At 41.1% G+C, this 13,371-nt stretch overlaps 1 protein-coding gene across 2 annotated transcripts; it reads right to left on the reverse strand.

Moving 5' to 3' along the window:
* Nucleotides 1-227: 227 nt before the first annotated feature.
* AQP8 (aquaporin 8) lies at nt 228-12,170 on the reverse strand. 2 transcript variants are annotated; one of them, XM_007499045.3, is made up of 7 exons: nt 11,451-12,170; nt 11,086-11,140; nt 10,646-10,880; nt 5,795-5,921; nt 4,309-4,523; nt 2,750-2,884; nt 228-1,009 (listed from the first exon to the last, which is right to left on the reverse strand). In XM_007499045.3, exons 2-7 carry the CDS (start codon nt 11,138-11,140, stop codon nt 961-963), a joined length of 816 nt encoding a protein of 271 aa, XP_007499107.1. In that variant the 5' UTR covers nt 11,451-12,170; the 3' UTR covers nt 228-960. The 2 variants fall into 2 exon arrangements, with proteins under 2 accessions (XP_007499107.1, XP_007499108.1); XM_007499046.3 differs by lacking the exon at nt 11,086-11,140 and having other exon boundaries at nt 11,451-12,153.
* Nucleotides 12,171-13,371: the final 1,201 nt, after the last annotated feature.

The following is a 13,371-nucleotide window of genomic DNA, read 5'->3' on the forward strand; positions in this document are numbered from 1 at the left end:
CTGCCCTTTCTCTCCCTCTCCTCTTAATCTCCCCCCTCCTTCTCTCCTTTTCTCCCCTCTTCTCTCCTGTCCTCTCTTTTCCCATATCTCTCCTCCTTCTTCTCCTCATCTCCCTTTGCTCTCTGATAGGGCTAATTTCACCCATCCTAGCCCTCTCCCAAACAGTACACATTTTTGACATTACTAAAATTAAAAAACAAAAACAAAAAACAGAGAGAGCCAGCAAATGGGTAAAGAGTGGGTAGGGTGGAGAAATACTGTTTATTGAAGTTTCCCCTATCAATGGAGAGAAGAAGCTTTGAAAAGTACTTCATTGTCCATATCAGATGGGAGAACCAAGAGGAGAAGACTTTGCAGTTCCTAAAAAGGATCCCTTAGAAATCAAATAACTGTCTTTCTAGCCTCCCTCCCCATCCTCCCCTCTATACAAAGTGTGAAGGAAACCTTTCCCTCTTCTGGTTGCCATAACACTTCCTCCCCCTACCCCCTAGTAATTTCATTTTTTAGGAAAAAGCAATTCCATCTCCCCTGCTGTCTCTTCCCAGGCCACATAAGATGATAATAACACTACTTGGGCTTTTTCTAGAACTTTCCCAACAACAGTTTGCTAGCCAGCAGCCAGAGATGAAGGTGTGATTCAGCATCTCTTTAACAAGAAGGAAAATGAAGTGCTAAGGTAGAAAAACAGGGCACAGTATGTAGGGAGCATCCCAAGGCTGCCTCCTAAGTCTGTGTGCCTCTCTGTCCTAGGCCCAAAAGGCACTGTCCATCTGGCCAGCCAGGGCTGGAATGAAGTCTTAGATGATCATAGGGAGAGACGCAGGGCAGGCTCCCTGACAGAGCAGAGCCCTCCCATTCAGGAGAGGCCCTTCCCTTCATTGGTCCAGGCTAAGCCAAGCCAAGATGAGAAGAATCCAGGGGCAAAACTGTGGTCCTGTGTCCATTCAGCAGACCATTGCTTCACTGGTGTTTTAGAAACAGGCGGATTTTCTGATCCCCAATGAGAATCCTGAGGGAAAGAACAAACCCAGTGAAGACAGGTTCTGGTCATCTCCACAGAACCTGATTCTGGCAGGATGGGGGTGGGGTGGAGGAGAGGGAGAGAAGGGCTTATTAATCCCTCTTATCGTTCACAAGAATATACCTGACTCCTGCTCCCACACCATTAATATTTCAGACTTTTGGAGTTAATAAGCCTTAGAACTAGAGGGGGGAAAATCCAGAGAAATCATTTAATCCAACCCCATCATTTTAAAGGAGACTCAAAATAAAAAGGTGATTTGCCCAAGGTCACAAAACTATCCAGCAGCAGAGCTGGGACTAAACTCGAACCCGAGACTCTGTCAGAACAGAAGAAACCCCTACCCACCTAAGTTCAGCTGAGGGAGCACCGGCTGTGGCCATGACTGGGGATGATGTTCAGAATCCCATAAATAATGATTAATGACCCTTAAGTATTATTTTAGCATCTACAAACTATTTAATAAGGCAATGCTTGTCCCTCTGAACTACAAACCTCAGGAAACCAGTGAGTTCTCAAATCCCTATTACATTTTTGTCATCTCATTTGACCCTAATAATGCTGTGAGGCTGGCACTGAGGAAATTATTGTACTTATTTTATAAAGGAGGGCTTGAATCTTGCCTCGGATATGAACTAGCCGTGTGACCAGTGGCAAGCCACTTACCATTTTCAGCCTCAGTTTCCTCATCTCTAAATTGGTGATGAGATGCAGCTTGGCATAGTCAGCAAAGAGCTAACCTGAGAGCCAGGAAGACCTGAGTACAAGCTCACCTCCAGCACAGATTGGCTTTGTGACCCTGGGCAAGTAAGCTCTCCATTCCCCCAAGCAACTCCCTATGGGTAGAGGATGCAGGTAGGTGTCAGTCTGCACCATCAGCAGGTCCTCACCCTCTCTACACCACAGTATCCTTATTAGCCAAGGGAAGGGATTCCTCATGTCCTGTAGTTTCTATGATTCCTCTAGTCTACTTGGAAGCATTTGATCTTTCCCTGAGCACGGTGCCCAGACCCAGATGATGTCTGTCTTTCTGTCTCTGTCTCTGTCTCTCTCTGTGTTTCTCCATCTCTATCTCTGTCTCTGTTTCTATATCTGTCTTTTTTTCCTGTCTTTGTCTTTCTCTGTCTCTAATTCTGTTTCTCCATCTCTATCTCTGTCTCTGTTTCTGTCTCTGTCTCTGTATCTGTCTCTCTGTCTGTTTCTGTCTCTCTTTGTTTCTGACTCGGTCTCTGTCTTTCTCTGTCTCTCTCTGTCTCTAATTCTGTTTCTCCCTCTCTATCTCTGTCTCTGTTTTTGTCTGTTTGTCTATCTTTTTCTGTCTCTGTCTATAACTGTTTCTCTCTCTCTCTCTCTCTCTCTTTCTCTCTCTCTCTCTCTCTCTCTCTCTCTCTCTCTCTCTGTCTCTGTTTCTGTCTCTGTCTCTGTATCTGTCTCTCTGTCTGTTTCTGTCTCTCTTTGTTTCTGACTCGGTCTCTGTCTTTCTCTGTCTCTCTCTCCATCTCTAAATCTGTTTCTCCCTCTCTATCTCTGTCTCTGTTTCTGTTTGTCTGTCTATCTTTTTCTGTCTCTGTCTATAACTATTTCTCTATCTGTCCCTCTGTCTCTGTCTGTGTATCTGTCTCTCCACCTGTTTCTGTCTCTCTTTGTTTCTGACTTGGTCTCTGTCTTTCTCTGACTCTGTCTCTATCTTTGTTTCTCTCTCTCTCTCTCCTCATCTCTCTCTTTTACCTGATCAGGGTTCCTGCAATCAAGCTAGCTGCCAGAGGCCCCAGCCAGTAGACCCATTGGTATTTCCAGTAGTTGGACATCACTGCAGGTCCAAAAGCTCGGGCAGGATTCATGCAGGCTCCAGATATAGCCCCTCTGTAAAGCAACAAGAATATACCTCTGTAGCTCCACTTGTGTACTGACACAGATACAGACACACACACACACAGGCTGTCCCCCATGCTGGCATGCTCTCCTCCTTCAATTCCAACTCTTAGCTTCCTTGGCTTCTTTCAAGATTCAGCTCAAATCCAACATTCTACAAGAAGCCTTTCCCAGCCCTTCCCTCTCTAAAACAATCTTCTATTTATACTGTATAGACTTTCAGCATGCCTTGTACATATCTTGGAATTACATGGGTATATTTGCATGTTGTCTAAGCCACTTGAGCTAGCTGAATTGGCATTCCCAGGATTCACCCTGGAGTTCATGTCAAATCTCAGTTTTGAGCATGTCATCACAACCTACATGATATTTCTCCAGTGTATTTGTTTTCCTGTCAGTGACATCAAAGATCCCCATTGGCTTAGGGAGGCAAAAAAAATTGCCAGTTGTTCCCAGACTGCCAAAGAAGCCAGAACTGATAAGTCTTAGAAACCTGGGTTCCAATTCTGGCCCAAATGCTTACCAAGTATGGTCTTGGAAAAGGCATTTAACCTTACTGAACTTCACTTTCTACCTCTGTATAAATGTATATGAAATCTAGGCTGGCAAAATAATTTGAGACCTGGTTCAAAAGCCAGCAACATCCAGATTCAAATCTTGGGTCTTATATTGATTGGTTGTGTGACCAAGTCACTACTCAGGGCACCAGGTAACATTCTAAGATTATTGAGATGCAAAGTAGACTCTGATCAGCTTGGGTGGAAAGAAATTCCTTACTTGAGGGAGTTCTCTATGCCTACAAAATCATAGGTTTGGCCCCATCCCCATCCTGAACTTATTAATAATGATAATTATTATATATTTAAATAGTTTGAGATTAAAATGTTTTCTAAGAGTTAATTCTGCAAGTTAGATTGTATAAAAATTATCATCTTACTGATGAGAAAACTGAGACTTGAGTACATTGGCACAAATATAATAAATATCTAAACCTGAACATTGATGGATTCATAGAATCATAGATTAAAAGCTAGAAGAGAACATAGAGGTCATACCCATCTAGCCTAACGCCTACATTTTACGAAGCAAAATGAAATAACTTGTCCAAGATGAGGCAGGTAGTAAGGAAGATTTGAACCCAAGTCCTCAAGCTCTTTACCATTCTGCCTTTCTCAAACCTAAGAGAGTGGGAACAAATCTTCTGATTCTAAGGCGGTTGATCTTTCCAGGAGACCATCCTGCCTTCTGTGGTTTCCAATTAGAGCTCTTGAAGCTGGGTGGCACCTAAGTACCCCTCCTTCCTTTATACCTGGACTAAACTCCCATTTCTTTGACTGTACCCAGAATCCCCATGCTGCTACTAATTCTACCACTCTGCTGCTACCAACCATCCTACCCATTGTGACTCAACTTACCCTGCCAGGATATCCACAGTCACAGTGAAACCAATGCATAATGGAGCCAGTGGGCTCTTAGTCTTCTCATTGATGGCTCCCATGCAGACAGTCAAAATCAAGAACAATGTCATGATGGTCTCAGCTACCACAGCACCACCCACCTGATCATCCCCTGTAATGGTTGTAAAGGCTGCACCAGAAGCATTTAAGAATCTCTCTTCTGGGCTCACTGCCTAGAAGAAAAAACATTTCTATTACTATAGAGACCAAAGCAATAGGATCAGAACAAATAAGAGTGCAGAGAGAGAGACGCATAGAGAGAAACATGGACATAGACACAAATAGAGAGAGGCACAAGCATAGAGACAGAGAAAGAGAGGCAAACAAATATATAGACAGAGGCTTGAGCCAAGGGAACAGGGACAGGAATGGAGAAAAACAGACAAGAATCTCCCTTCATGTTTTAAAAGTTGGCAAGCAAAGATTAACCACTATCTTTATTCTGGAAGACTAGATAGATGCAGGAACAAATGAACTAAGTTGTTTGCCAAAGCTTTGAGAGCTTAGAGTATATTGGAGCAAATGGATGAACTTCAGCTTACTTTATCTCAGCCATAACATGCAGCACATAAACACACAGCTGCCCTCTACTAGGGTAGCATAAGCAGGAAAGAAATAGAAGCTTATTTGTTTCATCTTATTTGCAAAGCTACACACACAACCCAGATTGAAGGTTCTAAGCCCACTGGGTGGACCTCTTGGGATGAATTTATAGGAGGACATGGCTCAGGGTCCCACAGAGTGGGAAGGCATAGATGGATTTTTATCTTGGTCATTGGAAGGAGTACCCATATCAATAAAGACATGGGTCCAGTGGAGTATATCACACATCTTCAACTGGCCCTAGCCTCCCCAAAGAAGAAGAAAAAGAATTGGAAAGATATCAAGGGAAGAGAAAAGAATAGGGCAAAAGAACAATTCTCAGAAGTCTAAAACAATGGTTCTTATTCTGAAGCCCACATGGACCATTAGAGGATCTTGGGCATGTTATAAAAATTTCTGCATTTAATATACAAATCTATTAATAAATGAATATGGCTTCTATTGTGCGAATGTCTCCATACATATAGTTATTACTATTTAACTATATTTTCAAAAGTATGTTGTCATTAACAAAATGCAAATTTATTTGAAAGTACTACCGGGTTCATAGTAGCTTTTGTCCATATAGTTTCTGAATTGATGGATTCTCATAGCATTGCCACTATTGTGTAAAGAGATCCTTGAAAAGAGATAGGGATATCCCATGCAAAAAAGAAGTTGTAACCACTAGATTAGGCTAAAGATATATAATAGTCTGGCACAGCTCAAGAGCTATTCAAGATAGATTAAGATTAAGACAACGGATACCCCAATGAGCATTGAGAGAAGACAAACAAGTAAAGAGAATATTTGAGAATCCAGTGGGTGGTTTGTTTGACTTATCCTACATGTGCCTACCTACCTTGGCTAAAGCAGCTCCTATGATCCCACCACACAGCTGGGAGATGCAATATGGGATGAGCATCATGTAATTCAAACCTCCAATCAATACGGCAGCCAAGGAGACAGCTGGATTAAAATGACCACCACTGTAACCAATGGGAATGAGTGAATGAAAAAGCATTTAATAAGCACTTATGAAGTACAAAGCAAATATCTCTGGGGAGACAAATGGAAAAGTGAGATAGCTCTCAAGGGACTCGCATTATAATAAAAGAAAATAAAGAAAAGAGGTTCTGGCTGCATCAAAAGGAAAAACCCAGTGGTACTTTAAGCACAATGAAAAGGAAGAAGTAATGAATCTTCTTTAATGCTATCTTCCATTAATAGGACCACATCTGTTTCTTTATATTGACTGTTTGTCAGTGTCAAGAATTTTGGGGAGGGAGGCAGAAAATGCTCAGACTGGGCATGGAAGTCAAGCAACCAGAAACAAACAAACTATATATATATATATTTTTTTAATTTACACATATATGTATATGTACATACATACAGGATAAAATACAGATTTCTTGGTTTGACTCTCAATTCTGGTTCCAATTTTCCCTTCCAGGCTAACGTCACAATTCTACTCCATACATACACTTTATGTTCTCAATCTGCATGCTGGTCTTTATGCATGATATGCTTGCTATCTCCAATCTCTGGACCTTCCCATTGCCCATACCTGAAACGTTCTCCTTCCTCAACTCTACTTCATGGAATACTCAGCTTCCTTCGAACCTCATCTCAAGATTCCTGATGAAAAATGGTATCCACCTCCAGAGAAGGAAGTGATAGAGCCTGAATGCAGATCAAAACACACTATATTTCACTCTCTATCTTCTTTTTTTTTGGTCTTCCATAAAATGAGTAATATGGAAAAAATATTTTACATGATTGCCCACGTAAACTCTATATCAGATTGCTTACTATCTCAGGGAAAGAAGAGGATGGAGGTTGAGAACGGGATGGGAGGGAGGGAGAAAATTTGAAACTAAAAAAAATTTAAATAAGTATTAAAATTGTTTTATATAAAATTGGGAGGAAAATAAAATATGCTTTAAAAAATTTAGCTCAAGTACCACATTCTACAGGAAGCCTGTCCTGATTCCTACTCACTGGTTCTAATGACTTTCTCTCAAAACCATTTTTTATATACTTGTTCTAAGTTTCTTTGTGAATTTTGTTTCCTATCCAATAATAGAATACAAGCTCTTTAAGACAGAGATTGTTTCATTTTTATGTTTGCATTCTCAGTACCAAGAATAGTGCCCAGAATATAACTGACATTTAAATGACTTGAATTCAGCAAAAACAATAGAAAATAACATGAAATAAGATCAAAGAGACAAATGGTAGACTTAATATAGAAATATGCCAGACTGAAGATTTGTGTTTTAACCTATAGGCGATAGGGAGCTATTGAAGATTATCAAACAAGGGAGTGACATGATCTATGTTTCAAGAGTATCAATTTGGAGCTGTGTGGAGGAGGCAGTGTAGAGAGAAAAACACAAAGTATGGACACTTTCCACAAAAGTAATTAGCAATTGACTTGGATAGTGCTGAGATACAATTAAGGAGACTCAAGGATTACTTCAGATTGCTCCCACTCTGTTCTTCTACTTGAGATGGGAAGCAATACCACATGACTGATCCCTCTTCAGCTTTTTCCTAGAAGAGCCAGTGTTATGACCAAAGCAGTATGAAGTAGTAAAAAGAGCTCTGCATGCCAAGCCAAAGGTCTTGGGTTCTAGTCCCAATTCAACTTGCTAGTTTAAAAAATTCACATATAACCTCTGTGATCCGCAGCTTCCTAATTATAAAAAATAATAGGGACAGCTGGGTGACTTAGTGGCTAGAGTGCCAAGTCTGGTGTCAGGAGGGCGTGGGTTCAACTATGATCTCAGATAACTAAGACTCCAAAGAATATCAGAAGGCTGTCCCTGTTATTACAGATCCATCAACAGGCCATTCATTGGGGCAGCTCAGTCAGTGGTCCAAGAGATGATTAAAGGGCTGGATATGGTGTCATTAAGCCCTGAGTTCAAATCTATTTCCCAGAATTTACTAGCTGAATGACTACAGGGTATTTCTGCCCACCTTAATGTCCTCATTTGTAAAATAGCACCAAATTTGTAAAATTTGTAAAATAGCACCAATTCCCCAGGGTTGTTGTAAAGACGAAATGAGTTATTTATTATTTGTAACGCACTTTGCAAACCTTAAAGCACTGTGTAAATGCTAGCTTTTATTGTTATTCTGAAGCCAATGCTCATGTCCATCACAGACCAGGCAGCCCCAGTTCTCCAGACCCACCATAGTCTGGGAATGTGAAAGAAGGGCAGAGTCAGGGCATTTCTGGATTGAGCCAAGCTCAAGTCCTACCACTGTGCAGGAACAAGGATGCACAGCTCTGGACCCTGCAAGGCTTAGAGGATGATGCTGTTCAGATAGAGGAGAGAGGCAATGAGGAACAACTCAGGAGATAGGCATGTTTTTAGGCATTGTTTAGGCATTTAGGCATGTTTGGGGTACATCTCCAAATGGGGGCAGCTAGATGGCTCAGTGGATAGAGAGTGAGACCTAGAGACAGGAAGTCCTGGGTTTGAATTTGTCCTCAGACACTCCCTAGCTGTGTTACTGTGGACAAGTCATTTTACCCCCATTGCCTAGTCTTTAGCACTCTTGTGCCTTGAAACCAATACTTAATATTGAATCTAAGACAAGAGGAAAAGATTAAAAAAGAAAAAGAATGCTTCCCAATGCAAAGGACTTGTCCAGCCCCCAAAGAGTCCATTGGCTTCCATTTTTCCAAACCTGATGAAGCTTAGGTTACTTATCAATAAGTAAGAGAACCAGATCCCACAGATGATTACTCTTCCTGGGAGACAGCTGTGTGGAATTCTGCACTGGAGAATTTATCCGACTGTTACATCCTGCAGGTGCTTAGCCTGACCTTTGGCATACTGTAGGTACTTAATAAATATTTAGTGATTGATCAGTTGATTGATTTTGCCCTAAATACATTTCACACACACAAGCAATCAGAGGAATATAAGGTAATAAGATCTAGAACTAGAAGAGACCTTATGGTCATCTAGGCTAGTCCCTTCATTTAGCAGATGAGAAAACTGGGGTCTAGAGAAATTAAAGCAACTTGTCTAGGGTCACAAAGCTAATAAAGGCCAACCTAAGATCTTCTGTTTCTAAAACCAGGTTTTTTCCACTCATTTCTATTCCAAATATCTTGGAAATTTGATTGTTTTTAAATTCACCTCCTAACAAATATTTTCTGGATAAGATCAAAGAATCATACATTCAATCATTTCAATGAAAAATCCTGTTTTTACTTGAAAAGTATCAGTGCTCACAGGCTAGTGGATTTTCTATTTAAACTACATAGTCTAGTAAAAGTTAAAAGGCCACTCTGGGAAAAAGAGAAATGCTCCCTGTTGATAACAGTATAAAAAGTGGTCATGGATTGAGAGCAGGAGGGATATCTAGAGATGAGAAAATGGAGTTCCATAGAGAATAAGTGACTTGCCCAAGACATCACAGGTATTGACAATCAGGATTTGAACTCAGGTCCTATGACTTCAAAGCTAGCACTCTTTCACCTTGGTCAGATTTGTTTGGTAGGCACAGTCCCTGTCTTTGCAGAAGGCACAAAAGGGGATTTTCTTAATCTTTTCCATGTACCATGATGTAGCTATGCTGGCCTACATGCTTTTTCTCTCTTGGTTATGCCATCTCCCATCTCCATGCCATTACACAGAATGCATCCCCTCCCACCCCGTCCCTAGAGTGCTTTCCCTTCTCAAATCTGCCTCTTGGCTTCCCTGGCTTCCTTTAACTCTAAGATCAAATCCTATTTTCTGCAGGAAGCTTTTTTCTGTCCCCTAAACTGCTAGTGCCTTCCTCTTTGAGATTATCTTTCATCTATTTTGCACGTGTCTTGTGTGAAACTAGTTATTTACTTGTTGTCACCCTCAGGAAGGGACTGTGGTTTTGCCTTTCTTATATCTCTAGCCCTTAGCAAAATACCTAGCATAGAATAAGAACTTAAATAATTATCAACTGACCACAAGAGCCTTTGATTGGCAGGGCCTGATGATTCCTTCATCAGCTTCAAGAATACTCTTCCTCTGATTGTTTCTCCCTCTCATCCCTCCCCACCTTTGGTTTTTTCCCAATTTGTCTCTCTTTATTTCTGGGTTTGCCTTTATCATCTATTTCCCCTTCAGGTGGAGAGGAGAAAGAGACAGAAGCAGTTTCCAGAGTGCCCAAATAACTCTGAGCAAGAAAATCATTCTGAAGCACAAAAATGGGAGAAAACATTGCCATCTGTTTGGATCTGGCTTTTAAAAGCAGCAAGTACAGTGGGAAGAGCCCTGGGTCTAGCATCAAAAGTCTTCTGTTGAAGTCCTGCCTCTGCCTGACCACAAGAACCTTGCTTTATCTCTCTGCCCCAGTTTCCTCATTTGTAAAATGGGTTAATAATACTGGATCTACCTTCCACCCAAGGTTGCTTTAAGGAAAATGGTTTATAACATTAAAGTTCTTTATGATTTCAAAAAGGAGAGGTTGCAGGATTAAATGATTAGATCCAACCTCCTCATTTTATAGCCGAGGAAACTGAGGCCAGAGAGATTAAGTAACCAGCCCTCTACCAACTATGCCATATTGTCTTTCTAATGGTCTTGTGGCTCCTATTTATGGTGACCAGATCACTGGAAGTTCTGACCTGGATATGGGCCCCGAGTGGCCAGAGCCCCTTGGACTTTTGACCAGGATCCAAGATTCAAAGATCCAAAGAGTTTCTTACCTGATATTCCCCAAAATGGCAATGGTGAGGCCAAGGGCCAGCCCATGGGCTAGTGCAGGCTGCAGACGACCAACCCCTTCAACGTTCTCGATGACCGACAAGCAGCCAATGAAGATGAAGAGAGCAGAGCCTAGCAGCTCCACGATGCAGGGCTGGAAGTATTGTTCATACCTGTGACACAGGTTCTGTTCCATCATCTTCCTGCTCTCGGACTTGGACTCACACATGGGGATAGCTGGGAGAAAGAAAATGCAGAGGTCAATGGTTTTCAGCAACTCTGGGCTCTTCCATAGCCTTGCCCCCAAAACAAGAACAAAAGCAAAATGGCCAGTCTCAAAATATTAAGGCATGCATTTTTTCCAGCCATCATGAGATTTTCTTTAAAAAGACCAGTCTCAGAGTTATAAGGCATGCAGGTTAAATTCCACTCTGACACTTACTAGCTGTGTGGTCCTGGGGAAGGCATTTCATTTCTTTGAGGCTCAGTTTCCTCATCTATAAAATGGGGATAATAATAATTCCATTACCTAGATCACAGGGATGTTGTGAGGAAAGTATTTTGTAACTGTGAAAGGATTTGAAAAATGGTTATTATTAACAACCGTGATTTAAAAAACAAAAAACAAATCCACTAGAAATGGAAGCCTGGAATTCCATACTCCAGGGGCTTCCCACATAGGGAACGTCTCCTATGAGATCAGGAGGAACTCCCATAGACTGCCAACAGACTCATTTGCTTTCCAATCCAAAGAAGAATTTAAGAAGACTGTCAGGAAGAAAAAGATGATAATGTTACTGAACTTACCCTTTTCTCTGGGTCCCCTGGTCTCAGAAAGCTGAAACTGAGTAGTCTTCTTGCTTCTGTATAATGAAGTTCGATACTTCTTCCTGTGGTGGAGCTACCTCCTAAGATGTCTTCGTGGCTCTACTGGCCTCCTCCCAAAGCCTGGGCTTTTAAGAGGCTGGAGGATTTGCCCCGATGCTGAGGCAGTCATAAAGCAAAGGAGGGAGGGAGCTCCTCCTCTCGGAGAAGTGGAAATTCACCTTATCTCCATAAGGCTAGAGTTCAAGGATCACTAAGCTCTCTGCCAACAGAGGGAAATACAACTTCTTTTGCTGCATGATCTGCCCAGAGCCCTCTGTGAGACAGTGGAATGTTTTCATGAAAAGGGGAGGCTGTAAAGTGGGAGATGGAGGTATTCAGGAAGGAAGGCACTGTCCACGCAGCCTTTTCTAAGAAAAACTGAGCACATCTGGGCCTGAAATGGGTAGCCAGAAAACCATCATGTATCTTTTTAAGAGAGAGTCAATGTGATGTGGCAGAAAGAATGATAGATCCAGAGAAGGAGACCTGGGTTCAAATCCCACTTGAGATACTTGCTAACTGTATGATGAGAGACCATCACTTACCTTCCACGTCCATAAAGTAGGGATTACAGTATTATTGGGAGGAAAGCACTTTGTGAATGTAAAGTGCTAAAGAAAAGTAATTTAGTATTTTATGCTCATTTTAGTTTATCATTGATATTGTTTATTGGTAATTTATAGTTAAATGGTACTTTACAAGTGGGATATCCTTACACACCTCATCTTATTTTATTCTAAATAGCCTTATGAGGTCATCCGCATTTGAACATTGGAGAAAACAAGATGGAGGAAGGTTTGATGCCTTCCCCAAGGTGTGACTATTGTTATTAAACTGCAAGAAAGCATTCTTCCCAATGAATGACACATTGTAAAGAAATTATTAAACACTAGAGGTATAAAGAACCTAAAACAACCAGAATGATAGACATGGAAAGAACCTTAGAACATAGAACCACATATTAGATTTGAAGCTTTAAGCACTGACTGTTAAAGCTAGAAGTCCTTAGAACACAGAATGTTAAAAACTGGAAGGGATCTTAGAACAAAGTAGACAGAATATTAAAACTGGACCCTAGAACATTGCCCATTAAAGCTGAAGAGGACTTTGGAATATAGAATCTTCGAAATGAAAGGGACCTTAGAACAGAACATTAGGGCTGCAAGGGACTTCAGAACACAGAATGTTAGAGCTGGAAGGGATCTTGGGACAAAGTAGAAAGAATATTAAAACTGAACTCTCAGTCTTTGACTATTAAAGCTGGAAGAGATCTTAGAACACAGACTATAGAGTTGGAAGGGATCTTGGGATAAGGTAGACAGAATATTAAAACTGGACTCTTGATCTTTGACTGTTAAGGCTGGAAGAGATCTTAGAACACAGACTATAGAGTTGGAAGGGATCTTGGGACAAAGTAGACCAAATATTAAAACTGGACTCTTGATCTTTGACTGCTAAAGCTGGAAGAGATCTTAGAACACAGACTATTAGATCTGGAAGGAATCTTGGGACAAAATAGACAAAATATTAAAACTGGACCCTCAGTCTAACTGTTAAAGCTGGAAGAGACTTTAGAACCCAGAATGTTAGAGATGGAAGGGATCATCTTGGGACTGAAAAGAGGGCTTGGGGGGACATTACCTTCAATATCAGCATCTGAGATGTCTTTGCCAGTAGTTCCTGCTTTTTTCTGATGCTTCCTTTTTATTATCTTCCTTGACTTCTCAAAACAGAAAATCTGTTTTGTCCTGAGTTGGAATCAAGTTTTATGAGTTGGTTCATTTTCTGAATGGATGTGAACACTTCCAACCATAGTCCAATTTCTTTTATGTGCTGATCATGGGATAAAGGTCCCACTTCT

This window comes from Monodelphis domestica, chromosome 7 (genome assembly GCF_027887165.1).
Source record: "Monodelphis domestica isolate mMonDom1 chromosome 7, mMonDom1.pri, whole genome shotgun sequence".
In the NCBI taxonomy this organism is placed as follows: Eukaryota; Metazoa; Chordata; class Mammalia; order Didelphimorphia; family Didelphidae; genus Monodelphis; species Monodelphis domestica.

What these genes read in the sequence shown, in the direction of transcription:
- AQP8 (XM_007499045.3), bottom strand. Translation starts at nt 11,140, where the DNA reads ATGAGGAAACTGAGCCTCAAAGAAATGAAATGCCTTCCCCAGGACCAC. An exon ending in ACTGTGGATATCCTGGCAGG is followed by an intron (nt 2,885 to 4,308) that starts GTAAGTTGAGTC and finishes GTTGCTTTACAG; the next exon opens with AGGGGCTATATCTGGAGCCT. An exon ending in ATTGCAGGAACCCTGATCAG is followed by an intron (nt 1,010 to 2,749) that starts GTAAAAGAGAGA and finishes TCTTTCCCTCAG; the next exon opens with GATTCTCATTGGGGATCAGA.